This window comes from Kogia breviceps, chromosome X (assembly GCF_026419965.1).
Source record: "Kogia breviceps isolate mKogBre1 chromosome X, mKogBre1 haplotype 1, whole genome shotgun sequence".
Lineage (NCBI taxonomy): Eukaryota > Metazoa > Chordata > Mammalia > Artiodactyla > Physeteridae > Kogia > Kogia breviceps.
Genome location: NC_081330.1, coordinates 114,014,390 through 114,034,145, shown reverse-complemented (window position 1 = coordinate 114,034,145; position 19,756 = coordinate 114,014,390). Strand labels below are relative to the sequence as shown.

The 19,756-nt window shown below is 41.2% G+C and overlaps 1 protein-coding gene and 1 pseudogene across 2 annotated transcripts in view; one reads left to right on the top strand and one right to left on the bottom strand.

The window, feature by feature from the left end:
• POLA1 (DNA polymerase alpha 1, catalytic subunit) overlaps positions 1-19,756 on the top strand; it is a 294,285-nt gene that overhangs the window by 14,566 nt on the left and 259,963 nt on the right. For both annotated transcript variants that reach the window (XM_059050625.2, XM_067022985.1), the window contains exons 5-15: positions 2,248-2,363; positions 3,125-3,187; positions 4,056-4,148; positions 4,584-4,671; positions 4,964-5,165; positions 5,254-5,432; positions 11,190-11,302; positions 12,010-12,126; positions 13,339-13,413; positions 16,007-16,145; positions 16,882-17,036. In XM_059050625.2, coding sequence (XP_058906608.1) covers positions 2,248-2,363; positions 3,125-3,187; positions 4,056-4,148; positions 4,584-4,671; positions 4,964-5,165; positions 5,254-5,432; positions 11,190-11,302; positions 12,010-12,126; positions 13,339-13,413; positions 16,007-16,145; positions 16,882-17,036 — 1,340 coding nt within the window. The remainder of the gene's footprint in view (positions 1-2,247; positions 2,364-3,124; positions 3,188-4,055; positions 4,149-4,583; positions 4,672-4,963; positions 5,166-5,253; positions 5,433-11,189; positions 11,303-12,009; positions 12,127-13,338; positions 13,414-16,006; positions 16,146-16,881; positions 17,037-19,756) is intronic.
• On the bottom strand, positions 15,276-15,613 carry LOC131748523 (cytochrome c-like; annotated as a pseudogene).

Below are 19,756 nucleotides of genomic sequence, written 5' to 3'. Positions count from 1 at the left end.
ACCAGGGTTTATTCTTGTGGTTTTCTTGAATGAACATTTAGATTTTTAGTAATTAGCTCTTGCAGATAATATCACATTGAATAACTGTGTATATGGTATTTTCTTTTTTTTTTTTTTTTTTTTCGTTATGCGGGCCTCTCACTGTTGTGGCCTCTCCCGTTGCGGAGCACAGGCTCCGGACGCACAGGCTCAGCGGCCATGGCTCACGGGCTTAGTTGCTCCGCGGCATGTGGGATCTTCCCGGACCAGGGCACGAACCCGTGTCTCCTGCATCGGCAGGCGGATTCTCAACCACTGCGCCACCAGGGAAGCCCTGTATATGGTATTTTCCTCAGGGAAAATTCCTAGAGGTGGGATTGCTGGCTCAGAGAGTACATGCACATGAAGTTTCATGATATATTGCCAAATCCTTCTCCATTGGAGTTGTCCCATTTTACACTCCCAAGAACAACATATGAGTGTCCATTTGGACACCATGGCCTCACCAACAGAATGTGGTGAGAATGTGTTGTCAAGCTTTCGAATTTTTGCCAGTCTAATATGCAAGAAATGACATCTTGGTTTGGTTTTCATCTGCATTTCTTTTATTCATTAAGTTGGGTATCTTTTCGTAAAACTTTATAGCTGTTTATATATTTTATTTTTTTGGCTGCGTTGGGTCTTCGTTGCTGCATGCGGGCTTTTCTCTAGTTGCACGAGTGGGGGCTACTCTTCATTGCAGTGTGTGGGCTTCTCGTTGCGGTGGCTTCTCTTTTTGTGTAGCACGGGCTCTAGGTGCACAGGCTTCAGTAGTTGTGGCACGCGGGCTCTAGAGCACAGGCTCAGTAGTTGTGGTGCATGGGCTTGGTTGCTCCGCGGCATGTGGGATCTTCCTGGACCAGGGCTCAAACCCGAGTCCCCTGCATTATCAGGCAGATTCTTAACCACTGCGCCGCCAGAGAAGCCCTATATATATTTTTAATGTAAACCATGTGTTAGTATTTATTGCCCACATTCCCTTTGGGTTTTTGGCCTTTTTTTTTTTCTGGCCATATCACGCGGTTTGTGGGATCTTAGTTCCCTGACCAGGGGATCGAACCTGGTCCCTGCAGTGGAAGCGTGGAGTCCTAACCTATGGGCTGCCGGGGAATTCCACTGGCCTTTTTTTAAAATATCAGTGAAATTGGTTTTTTCTCTGCAAAACATATTGCAGAAGTTTTCTTCTGTTTTGTCTTTAAACCTGTTTCTGATATAATTGCATCTATCGATCCTTTTTTTTCCTTGCAGATGGATTTTGAATCATAGATAGAATTTCCCCACACCCAGGTTACAAGGAATTTGCCTTTTTTATTAAAGTACTTGTATAATTTCATTTTTAAAATTTTGACCTGTGATCTGCTTGGTGTTTATACTGATTTACTTCTTTACAAATGGGTAGCCAACACTAATTATTAAAAAGTCCATCTTTTCCCCAGTAATATGAGATGTTACCTTTGTTTTATGCTAAATTTCCATAAGTAATTTGGTCTTTATCTAGACTCCATATTCTGTTTCATCTGGTCTGTGTATTCATATGCCACTACCACGCTATGTTACCTGTTCATTCTAGGTCTTTCTTAGGTGGAGGCTGCTCTGGGATAAGTCAGAAAGCGAGAGTAAAATTGACAGTAGTAGAGGAGTTTGCAAGTGGTTTCCACATGCCCGGGAGAGAAAACATATGGCACAAATTGTTCTTTATGGAACAAATGTCTCTGTGCTGTTTAGTGTTGCTAGGACATGCGTTCCTCATAAAATGGAAACTAGGATGCTACAGTATTCTGACTGGTGATCTTGTTTTTTCGTAGTTCAGTTTTACTGTCAGAGTCAGTATCACTCTAAAATGATCTCATGAAGACTGCAAGCCTAATCCCCTGGTACCAGATGAGCTTGATCATTTTATTTCTATGGGGAAATAAAACCCCACCCACCTTTTAAAAAGCTTTTTATTTACATTAACGGTAGCAATTAAACAGTCCCACTTAACTCATCCTGATATTTGACTGGCATTTCATCAGTTTCTGTAGTAACATGTAGTCAAGTTGTCCTGAATTCAGCTCATTTTAAAGATTCTTTCCTGTGTACCTTGCATAATGTCTCATAGTTCTGTATTTTGAATTTTTAACATTTTTCTTGTCACAGTCTCATATACAGAGGGCAGGTGACTGGGCTTTTGGTTTTCCATTTTGATTTTTGCTGGTGCGTGTTTCTAAACAAATTTTCTTCCAACAGGGAAAAATGATAAAGCATGCAGCAAAGACAAGAGGAATGTCAAGAAGGCCGTGGTGACAAAACCGAACAATATCAAGTCAATGTTCATTGCCAGTGCTGGGAGGAAAACCGCAGATGTGAGTCTCATGGTGTCCTTATATTTGCCTCTTCCTTTGTGAAGCAAAGAGTCCTGTTTCTTCATAGTTCACCTTTCCTGTCAGATTCCCCATAGCTCTAAACATATGATCTTATGAAGGCTGCTAGGCTAATTCCCTGGTTCTAGATGAGCTTGGTCTTTGATTATATTTAATGTTTGATTATACAGTTAATAGGTGGTCAATATGTTTTTTTAATGTTGCTTTTATTTTTTATTTTTATTTTATTTTATTTTTGGCTGCGCCACGTGGCTTGTGGGATCTTTGTTCCCTGACCAGGGATTGAACCCGGACCCACGGCAGTGAAAGTGCTGAGTCCTAACCACTGGACTGCCAGGGAAGTCCCAATATGTTTGAACTCAAATATTTGAGTAATGTTTTCCCAATCTCAGTCACTAAGTTGGATGTAGATTTCTAGGTGAATTGAGGCACCTCAGTGGTTGTGGCTTGGAGATAGAAGAGAAAACTAAACCAGAAAGCTGCACTGACAGTGAGTGTGTTTATTTTGGTGATTAGCAGGAGGATTATGGAATGAAGCTGAAAATTGAGGGTGGGGGCTCGGGGTGTAGGAGTTATGCTTAGGCCCGTGGTGGTTAAGATCTGTGAATACTAGAGGAGCCCTCAGAGTTAGGGGTGAAGAGGCAAGGACTGTCTGGCTGGGTGCTTCCTTCCAATGACATGGGGTGCGGGTGAAAATATGAAGGGCAGGGCTTTCTCATTCTCCCTGCCTTTATAATTTCCAGAAAGCTGTTGACTTGTCCAAGGATGATCTGCTAGGTGATATTCTGCAGGATTTGAACACTGAGGTAAGTGAATCTCCAGGAGTTGTCAAATATTCTGGAGACATGGGCTGAAGAAACAATTCAGTAATTTTACAAAACAGACTATTATTAGAATGCAAAACAGAAAATTCAGTGACAACACCACCACCAAAAAAAACAAAAGAAAACAAACAAACCCCCAAACCAAAACAAAGCCCTTCAAATTGGTTTCTTTTCACCATTTTAGGTGAGTAGTTTCTAGCTACTCTGGGCTCCGTGACTGTGTAGATTGGGCCGCGTGGGGCTGTGTTTGAAGTAGTAAGAATTCACATGCGTCAGTTCTGGGAAGGCACACTGCTCGCGCTCAGTTGCTGCCGTGTATGTTCCCGAAATGGATTGAAGCCTGTCGGTCTGCACAATCAGGCGTGAGATCCTCGCCTTGAATTCCGAGTGGGGTTGAGGGAGGAGTCAGTGAGCTGTCCCTGATAGAACTCAGACAGGTTCATCTGTACTGGAATTTGCAACTGTGCTGTTTCACAGCAAGACTAAGCTCTCATTTAGAGATGTGCTTCTTTCTAAGTGACCCTTGATTAAAATGGCTTACACCTACACTGTGTAGTTCGAGCTTGACAGTTTTTAAATGTAATATTCTGGAAGGGTAAGGGAGAAGTATGTTAAGTTTTAAAGAGAAAAAAATTGATGAGGGGTGGATTCAATATCTATTCTGGTTTTCTAGTGAGCCTGTGGTATTGTTGCTATAGTAACCTCACTGCATGAACATAGATCTGTGGGGGGAGCAGGGAAGGAAAAAAGTGCTTTGCTCATTGGGCTTCACTGGGGGAAGAAACGTACTTTTTGTGTCTTGTGGCAAACCAAGCATGGCAGTGAATGTCTGTCTTTCCCCTCCTTTTAGACACCTCAAATAACTCCACCACCTGTAATAATACCGAAGAAGAAAGGATCCAGTGGAGCTTCACTGAATCCTTTCTCTGTACACACCCCCAAGGTATAGTGTGTGGAAATACCTTCAATCTTGATTTATATTATTGCTTAAAACTTATTTTGTTGCTTTTCTGTGTGAGCAAAGTGCCTTTGAATTTGTTCTTGCTTTTGTTTTAAATTGGGACTCCTGTTTCATATTATATAGTTTATATATTTCAAAAATAGCATGTGCCTATTTTTTTCATAGTAAATTTTGTAGTAACTAGTATGTGTTTATTATAGGTATTAACAGCTGTGCTAAATGCAATAATTTCCCTTCTGGAAACAAGTGTTCTTTTTTTGTAAACCTATGTAACAGTAAAATAATTGAAGATGTTACATTAATAAAACAGAAAATCGTTTTATAAGTGGGAACTGTCATAATCTCTGGTCAGGGTAGGACAGATGCGTATTTTTAGTATGCAGGTCTAACTGACTAAACATTTAAAAACATTGACAGGCAGCTCCTTCAGGAAAAACCGCTTCCCCGGTCTCAAGGAAGGAGGCTTCATTAACCCCTGCTCCTCTTAAATGTGCTGGATTTGCTGGTAAGTCTGCTGTCAAGCAGAATTGCAAGGGTGTGAAGCAGTTGCAAAGTGCTGTCAAAAGATGGAGGCCCCGTGAAGGAGGAAGTGGGGGGAATTTGAAGGGCTTGCAATAGCCAGTTTCAGCATGAAAGGTTTGAATTCATAGCAGGAAAACTTAAAACCATCCGATTTGGAGATTGAAGAGAAATGCAAATAGCATGTGGGCAAGGGGTAGTCTGCCGTTGCAGCGTAGGGGAAGCTTTTGTGCTCCCTGGCGGCGGCACATGATGGGAATGTGTGATGCTGCCCTCAGGAGAGCCGGTGCCGGCATTGTGTACAGTTGACAAGGAGGAGTCAGGGGCAATGGATTTTGAAGATGGCGACTTTGATGAGCCCATGGAAACGGAGGAGGTGGACGTGGAGCCTGTGGGTGCCAAGACCTCCGACCAAGAGAGGGAGCCAGCAGAAGGGACAAAACATGAGGCAGATCCTGGGAAAGGGACCATATCCTACTCGTAAGAGCATTTTATGACTTTTCTGGCAAGTAGTGCTACACTTATCCTGTCGAATTTGGAAAGGATTTTGAAAATGTGATTTTTGCAGAGCAAGTTTTCTCCCAGATGTCTCTTGTTGGGACATTGATCAGGAAGATGACAGCAGTTTCTCAGCCCTGGAAGTTCAAGTGGATTCCAGTCACCTCCCACTGGTAAAAGGGGCAGATGAGGAGCAAGTATTTCAGTTTTATTGGGTGGATGCTTATGAAGATCCGTACAGCCAACCAGGTAATCATACAGTTACATACGGTAATTGGATGTCTTTAATATGGAATAGCACCTTGCCCTGAAGTGTTTTAGTGATTGTAATTGGAACAGGCTCTGCCCTCATGTACGTACATAGTAAGAGAGCAACACCCATTCACTGTAAAGTGCATGAGCCACCCGGATGGAGAGGAGTTGTATGAATAGTCCTTACTGGCGCTTATCCCGAAAACCAGCTTTACATGTGGTTCTGCAGTGTGTGCTTGTGTTACACTTCACCGTTGATGTATCTGGACGTATTGGCATGCACTTTACTTAAAGTGGAATCAGTCTTTAATTTGTTCCTTCAGCAATTTGAACACCTGCCCTGTGCCAGGCACTAAGATGGGGTGAACAAGCTGGGCAAACTCCCTGTTCTAGTGGAGCTAACGTTCTAGTAGGCTGGGAGAGAGAGGCAGTAAATACGGTACGTTAGTGAATGGTATAAAGGCAGTTAGTTGGGGCATGGCCGGGGAAGGCCTGTCTGAGGAAATGGCCATTGGGCTGAGGTTTGAGGCACATTCAGAGCCGAGGAGAGAGTATTTCAGCTTGAGGAACCGGTAAGTGCAGAGGCCTGGGGAGAGAGAGGTGGAGGCCTGCGTGGTTGTAGCAGAGTAATCAGGTGACAGGACTGGCTGAAAGTCAGGTCGGAGAGAAGGCAAAGGCCGGATAATAAAGGACCTTAAAAGCCGTATTAAGGAGTTGAGGTCTTACTCTAAGAGCAGCGGAGGATTTTCAGTGCGGGGTGCAGGGGTGAGGGGGTCGAGTGGACCCATGGTTGGGTTTACATTTTAACAGGAACCCTCTGGTTTATGCGGAGAAAAGGCTCTGTGTGTGTGAGTGTGTGTGTGTGCGCGCGCGTGTGCGTGTGTGTGTGTGTGCGTCACGTGCGCGCACCCAGGGCTAGAGTCAGGGAGTGTGGAAGCCCTGGAGATCAGTCCGTCCGTGGCAGGTGTGCTGGTTACTTGCACTAGTGGCGGCTGTGGAGAAGGAGAGGAGCGAATGCCTGTAACATGTACTTTGATGTGAACTCGTTGGTGGATGGATGGATGGATGGATGTGGGGCGTTAACAGAAAGGAGGGATCCAGGCTAATTCCCAGGTCCTCCTCCGATCGAGCTGATACTACGAATTCTGACTCACAAAGAGCCAGGAGGCTCTCTAGTTTCCTTCTGTGCTCCTTTGAGCACTTCTTCACTATGGGGCTGGGCAGGATAGGGCATGTCAGATTCATAAAAAATACAGTATACACCCTTAAACAGTTGCCTTTATTCAGATCTGTTTCTGGATCTAAGGGTAGATACAAACTGATATTTTCAAAGTGATTTCCTGGAGTTCTGAGTATTAACCGTCAGAGCGGGGCAGCAGCATTAATTAATATGCTCCGCTTATCAAAGAGTTGAAACTCCTGCAGAGCTGCTTGAGTCGCAAACTGCCATGTGTTCATTGCTGAGGTAAAGATGTAAGAAGGCTTAGAAATAGTATCTCATCTACCTGAGCTTGGGCAAGATGATCTGGTTAGACCCTCTCGCCTCTTTGCCTGCTTTGTGACTCGCTGGTGCAAGGTGGGCCGGCAAGTGTGATTTCGTGAGGCTTTGCCAATTAAAGCCAGGGCGGCCCCATCGGACAGCTTCAGGGGACACCATTTTCACGTGTGTGACCTCCCAGCACAGCAGCATGGCCGGTGCTCCCTGGACTTGGGTGACGTGGTGGGCCTGCCCATCCTGGTGCCGCTCCCTGCGCTTTGCTGTGTCCGCTCCAGGCTGGCTTTTATTCCCTGACTTGACTAATGGCCCCATGAAAACCAGAAACCTGGGAGCCAGCCTTGAGTCCCCTCTTTCCTCATTTCCCTCACCAAATTTTATTAGTTTTCTCCTTCTAAACTATAGACAAGCTGTCTTCTCTGTCTCCTCGCACCTCCCACCCTTGAGCCCTTCCTGCTACTGAACCCAGCCTCCTAACTGATCCCTCAGCTGTCATCCTCCACACTGCAGCCCGAGTGATTGCTCAGGACGTCATTTCCTCATTAGAGAAAATCCGCAGTGGCTGCTGCCTGCGACTTAGAGTCCAAGTTCCGTAGCAAGGCTTCTGTTGCCTGCCGTGTAGGACTTTTGTGTCCTAGAAATAGTTCGCTGCATGTACCTACTCTTTGTACCATATCCTTTTACTCACTGTATTTGTCTGCCTAGAATGCCCTCACCTGGCTCAGCCCCAGTGTGGTCTCCCAACATTTCCTAATCCTCCAAACTGGCCTAAGAGCCCTTTCTGTGACACCCCCCCCCCCCATCGAACCCTTACCCATTGCAGCATTTGTCATATTATTTTGAAAAGATCTGCTTCTGTGTTGTCTTTTCCCCCAAAGCCTTTAAACTCCTGGAGGGCTGGGACCTTTTATTTCCAGCATCTAGGACGATGCCAGTTACATAGTAGATGTTCAGTAAAGTGTTCATTGAAATCAACTGCACAGCGACAGTCCTGGAGATGCACATGAAAGGTTTCAGAGAATCAGCATTGCATTCGCTGCTGTTACCAAGTCTGCCTCTTGAAGCCTTGTAGCAGTGTGGAGTAAGAGTGGCTAACACAAAAGTGGATGGTCTTCCTCCCATAAATCCACATATAAAGCATCAGATGGTTGGTGTCCGTTGCCAAAAATTAGAGCCTTAGGAAACAACACCCCTCTCTCTTTCCTGTGTGAAAATGAGTTTATTACTACTGTCTATTGCTTACTGGTTGATACTCTTAGTAAAAAACAGCATCATTTTGCAGGGCAGGGGTCTAGAGCTGCGCTATCTACTATGGTAACCACTGGCCACATGCAACTCTTTAAGTTTAAATTAATTAAAATGAAATAAAATTTAAAGTTCAGCTTCTCAGCCACTGGTCACATTTCAAGTGCTCAGTAGCCACATGTGTCTAGCAGCTACCCTATCCATGGATAGCACAGATAGGGAAGAATTCTGTCAACACATAAATTTCTATTGACTAGTGTTGATCTATAGTAATGGATGTTGTAGGTTAAGATTGAAGCACGCTGAAGCACAGCTATATTTGCAAAGCAACCGATTTATGGTATATATTGTTGTTGAGTTCTGGTACTGACCATAGTCATGGATGGGCCTTTTCAACCACTATTGGGAAATATTTTGCAGTTGAAAGAGGTACCAGTCTGTTACTGGCCTGTCTTCTAATTGCTAGGGTAAAAGGGAGTTTCTAGTGCTGCCAAAGGCCTCAGCGACCATCATCTCTAGTTACTCACTTAAAGCAGAGGAAGCTGGGGCTCCAAAAGATAAAGTGGTCAGCTCCTCCGTGGCAGAGTTCAGGGCTTCTCACTCGCAATCCACTCTGCTGTTCCGTGGTACTTCTGAAGTTGTGTCCTCTGTGATTGACGCCAACGGGTTAAGTAAGATGGCTTAAAAAAAAAAGTCCTGTAATCTCAGAGGGTTGAACAGTTTCATCGTGATAGCAGGTAATGATCACTGAGCCTTGGTGAAATCAATGTTGCTAATAAAAACGAAGTACTCCTAAAGACCCTGTTATTGTTTCTCACTTTCTTACAGATTCTAAGTAAGTCAGTTGTTGCTGAATGCTCCGTAATTATGAAAAGAATCTTACTCTTTGCATATGGGAAGATATCCTGTCTTCATTATGACTTTTTCAAGGTTGAATAATCCTGACTGCACCTGGTTTCAGCTAGTAACTTTAAGGGGAATGTAATCTTTGTTTACCATGATCTTTTTGTGGCAAATGAGGCATAAACAGTGTCAAATGTGTTGCATGAAATGTGATATTAGTTTGACTGTAAAATGAGCTATTTGAATCTTTGAATCCAATATTAGGGTCTTTATTTTTCTTTGCATGGAATTTTGGTTTTTCATCTCTAACTGTTGTGAGGATGACTTTTAATTTTCTGAGCTACTGTGACTTTTTTCTTTTTTAATCATCCCCACAGCCCTCCCTTCCCTCTCCCCTCTCTCCCCCTCCACCCCCGCCTCTTTTACCCCAGCTGAAAATTACACAACTCTTGTAAGAATTTTAATCATCTGCAGAAATGAAAATTCTTAGATGGTCTTATTTCTACTAGAACGAGTGACAAAAGGAAGCACTGATGAGCTATCTTGTGAAACTGGAGTAATTGGCCTTGTGAACAGTAGCCTTTGCATGTGCCAGAATTTTCTTAGTGCCTCAGGCAAGTGGCCCTATAGAGCGGCTGTGTTCATTACTGCTGTCTAATTATTCATGGAGCCCGGAATTTTGCACAGTGACCATCTCTTAGGTTGACTATCAAATCTCTGGAGTCCTTTATTTTTGACCGTGTGGGATTTTAGTTCCCGGATCAGGAATTGAACCCGGGCCCTCAGCAGTGAGAGCATGAAGTCCTAACCACTGGACTGCCAGGGAATTCCCTATGGAGTCCTTTCTTTAAAAAAAAAAAAAAAAATTATTTATTTATTTATTTATTTTTGGCTGAGTTGGGTCTTTGTTGCCGTGTGGGCTTTCTCTAGTTGCAGTGAATGGGGGCTACGTGCGGGCTTCTCATTGCGGTGGCTTCTCTTGTTGCAGAGCACAGGCTCTAGGCACGCAGGCTTTAGTAGTTGTGGCACACGGGCTTCTGTAGTTGTGGCTCGAGGGCTCTAGAGCGCAGGCTCAGTAGTTGTGGCACACGGGCTTACTTGCTCCGTGGCATGTGGGATCTTCCCGGACCAGGGCTCGAACCTGTGTCGCCTGCATCGGCAGGTGGATTCTTAACCACTGCGCCACCAGGGAAGGCCTGGCGTCCTTTCTTGATGGCCATGTTTCATGAACAATGGCTTGATGTCCAGAAAGGCTTGGTTTACCACTTTGTGGTCTACGCTACTTAGGGATCTCGAAAGGATTTGGTTACTAGACCCCATTTGTTCAGCTGAAATAGGAGAGGGAGGAACATTACAAATGCTACCCAGCCACATGTCTTCAGTAGTCTGTGAGGTGGAAAGGGTGAAATAGAAGATAATAGTTTAGCCCTATTAGGAGATATTTACTATTATATGGAAAAAGATGTGAGATGAATTTTCCAAAACACAATTTTACATACAGGAGAATACTGATATACCATACATAGTTATCCTTACACATGAATGTTAATTTTTGTTGGTAAGTACAACCTAGAAAGGAATTTAGTATTATATTTTCAGAGTTCTCATAAGAGGTTTAAATACGATATTTGTTGGAGAATAAGTTGCTTTTTATGTTTCTCTTAATCTGGGTAATCCTGGTTCTAGGGAAAATGTCTTTTTTTTTCCCCTCCTACACTGATCTAGGATGTCTCCCTAGTTTTCAAGGTCTGTCTACATTGAGCCGGGATGTCTCTCTAATTCCCGAGCGGTTTCTGCCCTGACCTAGGGTGTCTCAGTAGTTATCTGGGTGTTTCTACTCAGGCCTGGGATGTCTCCCTGATAACTGAGGTTTGTCTCCATTTACCTGGGATGTCTCCCTAATTCTAGGGAAAAATGCTTCCACCAAGTCAGAGAATCATTCTGTTCCCTGTCCTCCCAGTGGTCGCAGGTTTTACTGGTATGACATTGTCATGGCATAGGTACTGAGTAAAGGAACTAGTTTTTGGGATTGGGCAGCAGATACATGTGCTGTAAGAAATGACTTACCAAAGCATAAATGTGTGGACACATTCAGTGAGCTTTTACATTGTCCCTTTAATGTGATATAGTTGAAATGTTTATTTTCTCATGGTTTTTCCTTATTCTTGTAGGGGTGGTGTTTCTGTTTGGCAAAGTTTGGATCGAATTCGCCCAAACCCATGTGAGCTGTTGTGTCATGGTGAAAAACATTGAGCGAACGCTTTACTTCCTGCCCCGTGAAACGGTAAACCTTAGTAGACAGCTTCTAATTCCAAGTGTATTCTGTCTTCCACCACCAACCCTGTCCTTCGACAGGGCTGTGGATTATCTACAACCTTTCTTATTGCCTGCCTCGTGACCACTGATTGTCAGCAGCTCCATTAGACATTGGGAGAAGTGGAGTGAAACACTATCTGTTTTTCAACTTGTTAGAAAGAGCGTAAAAGTGCCTGAGTTTCAGCACATAATGCTGTCTCCCCCCCCCACTCCCCATTTCCATAATTATTGGGGTTGGGAGTTTATGACTAAAATATGACATGGCGTTTGTCCCAGTTTTCATGGCTTTGTTATTTCCTCCACAGCCATTTAACAAGGTCACTTCCATTTGCTCCTTCTTTTTATTGGGACTTAACATCCGCACTCCCCTCTCAACCCCAGCCATTCCCCATCTCAGTTGAACTGTGAAGCGTCTTGGTCAAGATTTACAACACTCTTCTCCCATTTTGTAGGACTGATCGTCTTTATCGCTGGCTTTTATGGTGCCATTGGGAGGACTTGGGTGTTGGATTTGGTGCATTTTGGGGTCCATTTGTATCTTTGAACTCACCTTATTCTATTAAATGTTTAAATACGTGAAGATGAAAGTTAATTTAGGCTTGGGTTTCTGGCGGTTGAAAAGATCTTATGTACAGATATTTTTTCTCCTCCCCTCCCCTCTCCATGGGAGAGCAGAAAATTGATCTAAATACAGGGAAAGAAAGTGGAACTCCAGTTACAATGAAGGATGTTTATGATGAATTTGACGAGAAAATAGCAGCAAAATATAAGATTATGAAATTCAAGTCCAAGGTTTGTATTTGGTGATAATTTTTTCAGGTCTATATATTGGTTGTTTGTTAATTTCGTGATTTAGTAAATAGTTATTGCATATCTTCTTTTTGCAAAATGCCTTCTGTGTGGCTATAATTCATTAATGGAAATTACATAGATGGCATTGTAAAACCAATATGTTAGATGTATAAAAATATTCTTTCTCTTTAAACTGTGTATAATGTTCATTAATTTGAATAAAAAGATAACATTAGCAAAGTAATTGCTTCCCGTACTTGAAGCATAGCTTGTGTTCTTATTCTGAGATGGAGAAGAACCTGTTCTGATCTTGTTTACATTGGTTATTGCCAAGTTGTTTTGGTCAGAAGGTTAAATCTTTAAAAGTCAGGGTCTATGATGCGATTTCTGATAGAACAAAGTTCTTCATATGATACATATTGATCATCTGTCTTCATTTTAGTGAGATATTCATGCCTTTGGCCATAGTTGTGGGGCTGTAAGTTCCTCAGGACAGTGGCTCTATTAACAGTGATTGCAATAAAGGGAGGATTGAGTTGCTGAAGTTGAGGCTAACTGTCTGAACTATTTGAGCTTTTTGACTTATGGCTGGTGGATCAGGTCTCTAAAATTCTAGAAGCAATGTGGTGCAATGGTGAAGAGCATAGGTGCTCAGGCTAGACTGCTTGTGCTTTAAGTCCTAGCCCTACCACCTCCTGGTCTGTGACCTTGAACATGTGCTGAGTGACTTCTCTTGGCCTGTTTTGTCACCTGAGAAATGGGGCCTTATTTCAAGAGTTGTTGGAAGGGTTAAGTCAATTAATTGAGATTAGTGATTACAACAATCCTTGGTACATAGCAAGCACTCAGTACATGTGAGCTATGATTATAATGTTTATTATTAATTTTTATAGCAAGATGGAGTTGCTTAGTATCAAAGAGTCGCAAATAATTTAGTGCATTGACATTGTAAACATTTTTAATGTTTTATTACCTCTCTTGAATGCAAATACTTCTAAGTTCTCTAGTGTCCAAAAGAAGTCTTTTTAACATTTTGTCACTGGCTATTTTAGTCCCAGTTGAGAGGGGGGAAAAGGTGCTTTTTTGGCTTTATTTACCTTTGTGTTCCATAATGATTAAATACAGAGACATGCGTTGTGTATGTAATGCTTGTCAATGTAATCTGTGAAAAGTTTTTTTATCTTAATGATTTTTAAATACCAACTTACCCAGGCAGTGGAAAAGAGCTATGCTTTTGAGATACCTGATGTTCCAGAGAAATCGGAGTACTTGGAAGTTAGATACTCGGTAAGTCAAACAAAGAAAATGAATGGATTTTGCTTGAAAATGGCATTCTCCTATTTTTGAAATTTCAGTTGGCTTTCAATTAGGAGTATTGGCAGGGCTCTTCAAGCTTACAGTTCATTGAAGTGAACTTATAGTCATGAATAATTAAAAAGAATTAAATGAATTTAAATATGTAGACTATAGGTTATACTGCCTTTCTCTGCTTTCAAGTATGCATCTTTACATAAATAAATTGAAATTGCACAACTGTTTGTCAAGTGGAATGAATGCCACGAGATGGAGTTGGACATCATTAGTCTGTTGAAGTGTCCCTCTGAGCGGTGGAAAGGTGAGAGAAGAGCGTCAGTAGCGTCACTGTAGTGCTGGTCTTGCTCCTGTGACGGACAAGGTCACTGCTGCGGGATGTTAATTAACTGGACCTTAACCTCTCTTTACCTCTCCGTTCCAGTGTTTTGATCTCATGATGTTGGGAAAGGGAAACTTAAGAAATATCTCTGACAGTGGTGATGAAAAGTACCATGGAAGCATTTTTTTTTTGTAATTGTCAGAACTTTTATTTAGAAATGAATTTGAAATAACATTTCTTGCATGCCATGTGTAAATTATTAATAAAGTTGTGATGAAATACATTGCTTATGACTTGATAATTTTAGCTGTGGATTTCTAATCTGAGGAATGTATGTAGCATTCAACTGATGCACTACTAATTATTCCTGGTCTTAAATTGCTCTGTAAGCAGCAACTGTTTCCAGCATCAACAGGAAGATGATAACCAGTATCATTTTTTGCTCAGATAACGTAAGAAAATTACTGAATTTATTATCGGTTTGTTTAGGCTGTATTCATCAGAGCACACATGGCAATATATATAGAACTTGAGAACACGAATATTTCTTACGAAAAGAAAAATAAAACACTGTCTCCCCCCCCAAATTTTCTCCATGGAAGCATTTTGAATGAGTCCTACTCCCTTGCTTTTATTTATTTATTGATTTTGATCTGTGACTTTGTTTTTAATTCTCAAGCCTTATGATCAGATTATTTACAAATTTGTGCTAATGATAAAACTCCTCTACCATAACCCTTCTGAGTTGGCAAAAGCACCATTATCCATCACACATCTACAGCAGTTCTACAGGTGTGTTTCTGAATACCTGTTTAAAAGACAATCCTGAATTATAACTTAGTCTGACTTTGTAGAGAATTTACAAGCAAGTTTCCTAACATATCTTGTCACAGTGAATTTTAAAAGCATCTGATCTTAAAGATCATCTATAAAATGTGAGAAGTACTAAATATTCTTTATTTGATGCTATACATAAACCACACTAAAATTCCTTTCGTTAAGTAAAACGCAGTATTTTAGGTGGAGAATTTTAATTGAATTGGCATAGTTAAGACCAAAAAGATAAAGTGGATGTTGTCAGTATATTTTCAGCCCTTGCCTTAACAGGCAAACGAACACAACTTGAAACACAGGTGAATCTTGCTGGTCTATGAGACAGTTAAGGGAGCTTCTCAGTATTTAAATATATTAATATAACCAGCTATAGAAATCTAAATATAAAACCAATCTCCTATAGGGTTTGAGAAGGCATTCACTGTATCGCTGAAAAGTTTAACATTCCTTATTCAAGTTTAATCATGTCTTTAGAAGGGGAAAACAGTGATAGTACTTTTTGAACCAGAATCACTGTCAAAATTCAAAAAGCTGACTATTCATTTAGCCACAAGGCAATCCTATTTAAATCAGGACAGAAATATTACCTCAGCCATTCTAGTGTATGAGATCAATTTAAATATGGTACACATAAAAAGTCATGAGACATTTGTTTCATAATAAATAAGGCAGTGGCCAACGATTACGCATTAGTAGCTTTTTTGAGATAAGCTATCAAGCCTGCCCTTTCTCCCTTCTTAATGCTAGCGAAGAACATTTTTGTTCCAGGGATGTACTTCTTGGGATTCTCCAAATACTCCCATCAGCGTCTCCTCTCCCCAGGTGATGCCTTTGTTCTTGTTGGCATCTGTGTAAGAGAATCTGAAAGTCTGGGCTGTCTTTCACCCAAACAGACCATGGAGATTTGGTCCAGTCTTGTGCTTGCCTCCCTTTTCCACAGTATGGCACTGGGCACACTTCTGAACAAAAATCTTCTTGCCCTTCTCAACATCACTCATTTTTAAATCGTTCTTTCTCCGTGCGCGACTAAGAGGTTCCCGCTCGCAAGCTGAACGTCCCGCTCTCTCGCTTTCATTCTTCTAATGGAGTTGTACTTATTTGGCTCTTCTTTATCAGTAAGGCATGTACAGCTCTGGATAGAAATCCTCTTTTGCGGGAGCTTCTTGGCCCATTTTTCTTCTAATGGGTGTCATCAAGATGCATTATTTTGTCATTGTGAATTGTTTTTGTTTCCTACTGTGAATTGTTATGGATTTCATTTGTGGCAAATTACATTTCATATATACCAAAGGGGTTTCTTCTGGTGGTTCATAGAGAGACTTTTGTTTATTTCAAATATAGACTTTGGAAAATGTGAAGTAATAATTTTAAACAAAAAAAGATTTTTTTTTTTTCCATCTTTGCGTTTTTCAGGCTGAAATGCCACAGCTTCCTCAGGATTTGAAAGGAGAAACTTTTTCTCATGTATTTGGGACCAACACATCCAGCTTGGAACTGTTCTTGATGAACAGAAAGATCAAAGGACCTTGTTGGCTTGAAGTAAAAAATCCACGTAAGGGAAAATTTACTTTCAGAACGCTAAGTAAATTGCTGTTAGATGCGGTTTCTAGAAGTTAAAGAATTGGACTCATTTTCAGTGTGACCACTTCCTTTTTAATGTTTGTTTCTTTAAGGTTTTCCTTGAGTGAGTATCGGAAGTATGTTTGAAATCACTTTTTCACCGTGCTTAGCATTTTAGTGGGAGGGAGGCTTTAGCTAGCCTGCTTGGGCATTTGGGTGCATCCTTCATTGTGTTGCTGTCAGTGTGGACTTCCGACCTGGCTGACGTGTCTCAGCTGTTCTACCTAGTGAGCTACTGACTTCTGAAGGAGCAAAACATCACTGCCCGGTGTGGATAGTGCATGTGTGGTCTCTTACCTGATGTTTTTCAATACTTGCATTTGTGATACTCTGTATTGTCTTCACGAATCTCTTAAAACTGTTGTTTTTCTTTGATTCCTTTAAGGCAGTGCCGTGGCTTTTACAAACCTATTTTGGGTCTTGGATTTTTTGGAAAGTCAGATGAAAGCTGTGGACTTTTTTCCCAGGAAAATGAATATATGTATACACATACGAAGATTTGCATACAATCCAATAACGTGGTTTATTTTTAGTTAGATGTTATAATAAGACATTCTTAGTAGAAGGCAGGATTGAAGACCATCTCAGTTAATCACAGATGTCTTAATTATAGTAACTTTTCTTTGTCAGCAAATAGCTATTGAACTGTTGTTTCACTTCTTTTTCAGAGCTCTTGAATCAGCCAATCAGTTGGTGTAAAGTTGAGGCAGTGGCCTTGAAAGCGGACCTGGTGAACGTAATTAAGGATGTTGGTCCTCCTCCACTTGTGGTCATGTCTTTGAGCATGAAGACAATGCAGAATGCAAAGACACATGAAAATGAGGTAAAGAAATAGGACAGATTTTGTACCTATGCCAGAGGTGCGATACTTCTTGCACTTGTACAGCTTTTTGGAAGGGAAAGAATACTAATTCACTCCCAAACTCCATTTTGAAGAATGCATTGAATTTGTCTGGTGTTGGAGGTTGTTTTTTTTTTTAAAAGACTTAAATTGCTGGACTTTTTGTTTTTAAAATTTTTTTATTTTGGAGAACTTCAAATGGACATAGAATAATATAGTGAACTCCTATATACCCATCACTCATATTCACCATTTAGCAAGATTTTGTCACACTTGTTTATCACCCCCCTTCTTTTTTTTCCTCCTGAAGTATTTTGAAGCTAATCTCAGACATTGTGTCATTTTACCCCTGTATACTTTGGTTTGCATCTCTCAAAACATGCACACTTTCTTATAGAATACCATTATCAACCCTATTAACAGTGATTCCTTGATACCAGCTAAAATACCTAGTCCATAGTCACATGACTCTATTTCTCAGCAATGTCTTTTAACAGTTGATTTGAGTCAGGATTTATACAAGATCCACAGACGGAGTTTAATTTTTGTTTCTTGAATCTCTTTTAAATGTGAGCAGCTCCCTCCCACCCCCTCCAGCTTTTTCAGTGACATTGACTTATTGAGGAATCACTGTTAGTGGTCTCGAAGAATGACCCATTTTCTGTATTTGTTTGCTTCCTTGTCTTATTGGATTTCTTCCTGTATACCAGGGGTTGGCAAACTGTGGCCTGCAGGCAAATCTAGCCCATCACCTGTTTCTGTAAATAAAGTTCACTGGAAGACAGCGTGTCTGTTCGTTCACATATTACCTACAGCTGCCTTTGTACCATGGCAGCAAAGTTAGTAGTCATGACAGAGACTCTGTGACCTGAAAGGCTAAAATATTTACTTTTTGGCCCTTTACAGAAAAAAGTATCCACCCCTGCTCATTAGCACTGCCGAATTGATTAGTTTCAGGTTTAACTTTTTTGTGCCAAAATACTGTGTGGGTGGTACAGTGTATTTCATATTGGGTCGTATCAGTAGGCACGTAATGTCTGGTTAAACCACTATTAGTGGGGCTATGATTGATTAGTAGGTTCAAGTTTTTTAACCTTGGCAGTACTGATGTTTGGGCCGAATGAACTTGTTGTGAGAGGTGTCCTGTGCGTTGTGCGATGTTTAGCAGTATCCCTGGCCTCCACCCAATGCCAAATATCACCCCTACCACCTAGTTAGTTCTGACAACCAGAAATGCCTGCAGACATCTCTAAATGTCCCCTGGGGACTGCGGGCAAAATTGTTCCCGGTTGAGAACCACTGATCTAATTTTTGCCTAAATTAGATATTTCATTAGGAGTTGTAAAATGGTCTTCTAATTAATTCCATTGTCCTTTCCATGTTTATTAGTTGAGCATGTGAAATATTAGAATGATAATTAGTTAAATTTTTCTATAAAATTAACTTTTCCTCATTAACCAGTACTATTTGGCTATGCTGCAATACTTTATATAGGGAAGAAGAGATAAATGTGTACTTCTTTTTCTTTTGCTGCCAGTTTTCTGAGTAGGAAGTTGGGGACCTACATTACGTGTACTGTTGACACATGATTTGTTTATTTTTCTTGTTATTTATTTTTGCTTCCTCATTTATGGACTACATTATAAACTCATGGGCTTTATATATATACTTAGTATATTTCAATCTATTGCATTCATTAATTATTCTTGTTATTTTTGCTGCTTAAATTGTCTCTCTTTGGTCGATGGGAGCTTCTTTGTGTTTGCTTCTAAATCCTTTGACATTGATGGGAATCTATTTTTATTTTTTTTCCTTTGGCGGTATGCAGGCCTCTCACTGTTGTGGCCTCTCCCGCTGCGGAGCACAGGCTCCGGACACGCAGGCTCAGCGGCCATGGCTCACGGGCCCAGTCGCTCCGCGGCACGTGGGATCTTCCCGGACCGGGGCACGAACCCGTGTCCCCTGCATCGGCAGGCAGACTCTCAACCACTGCGCTACCAGGGAAGCCCGATGGGGATCTTTTTTAACAGCCTTTTGGCAACCTTTTTTTGTATGTGATTTGATCTTTTAATAATAGTTGATATAGTAGATATTTAATAGTTAAGTGTTTGGGGAAAATTTAATTAGTTAAAAAATATCCTTCTAGCACCCAGAGTGAGGTTTCTAAATACCATTTCCCCAGAAAGGAAATAGGGTTTTGTGAAGAAATAGCTGATTTGGGGCAGGAAATGTCCAGGATAAGCCTGGAACTTCTTGTTATACTAGAAAGCAAGGACGATATTAAAATCTACTGAAGATATGTCAGAAGGATTCAAGAGTAACCTTGAAGAGTTTCCTATACCAAAGATGGGACAGTTTGAGCATGTATAAGTATAACTGCAGCAGATTGAAACATACGACTTCATAATGATACTGTAAACACAGCACCGCATTGCTCACCTGTGAAGAAAGCTAGGGAATTAACTCATTATTTTGAAAACTGGTAAATAAAGAGATTGAGTCAAGCATTTATCTTGACTTTTTTGAACATATATTGTATCTCAGGTAACCAAATAATCGATGAGGGGAGGTTTGTTTTCATAGAAGCTTTCCAGCTAATAAATAAATAAAATAAAGGAACAATTGAATGTGACCACTTTGCAATCTCTAATGAGATAATGGATCTAGGCAGTGATTTTCAGAGGCTGCTAGTATCACTAGAG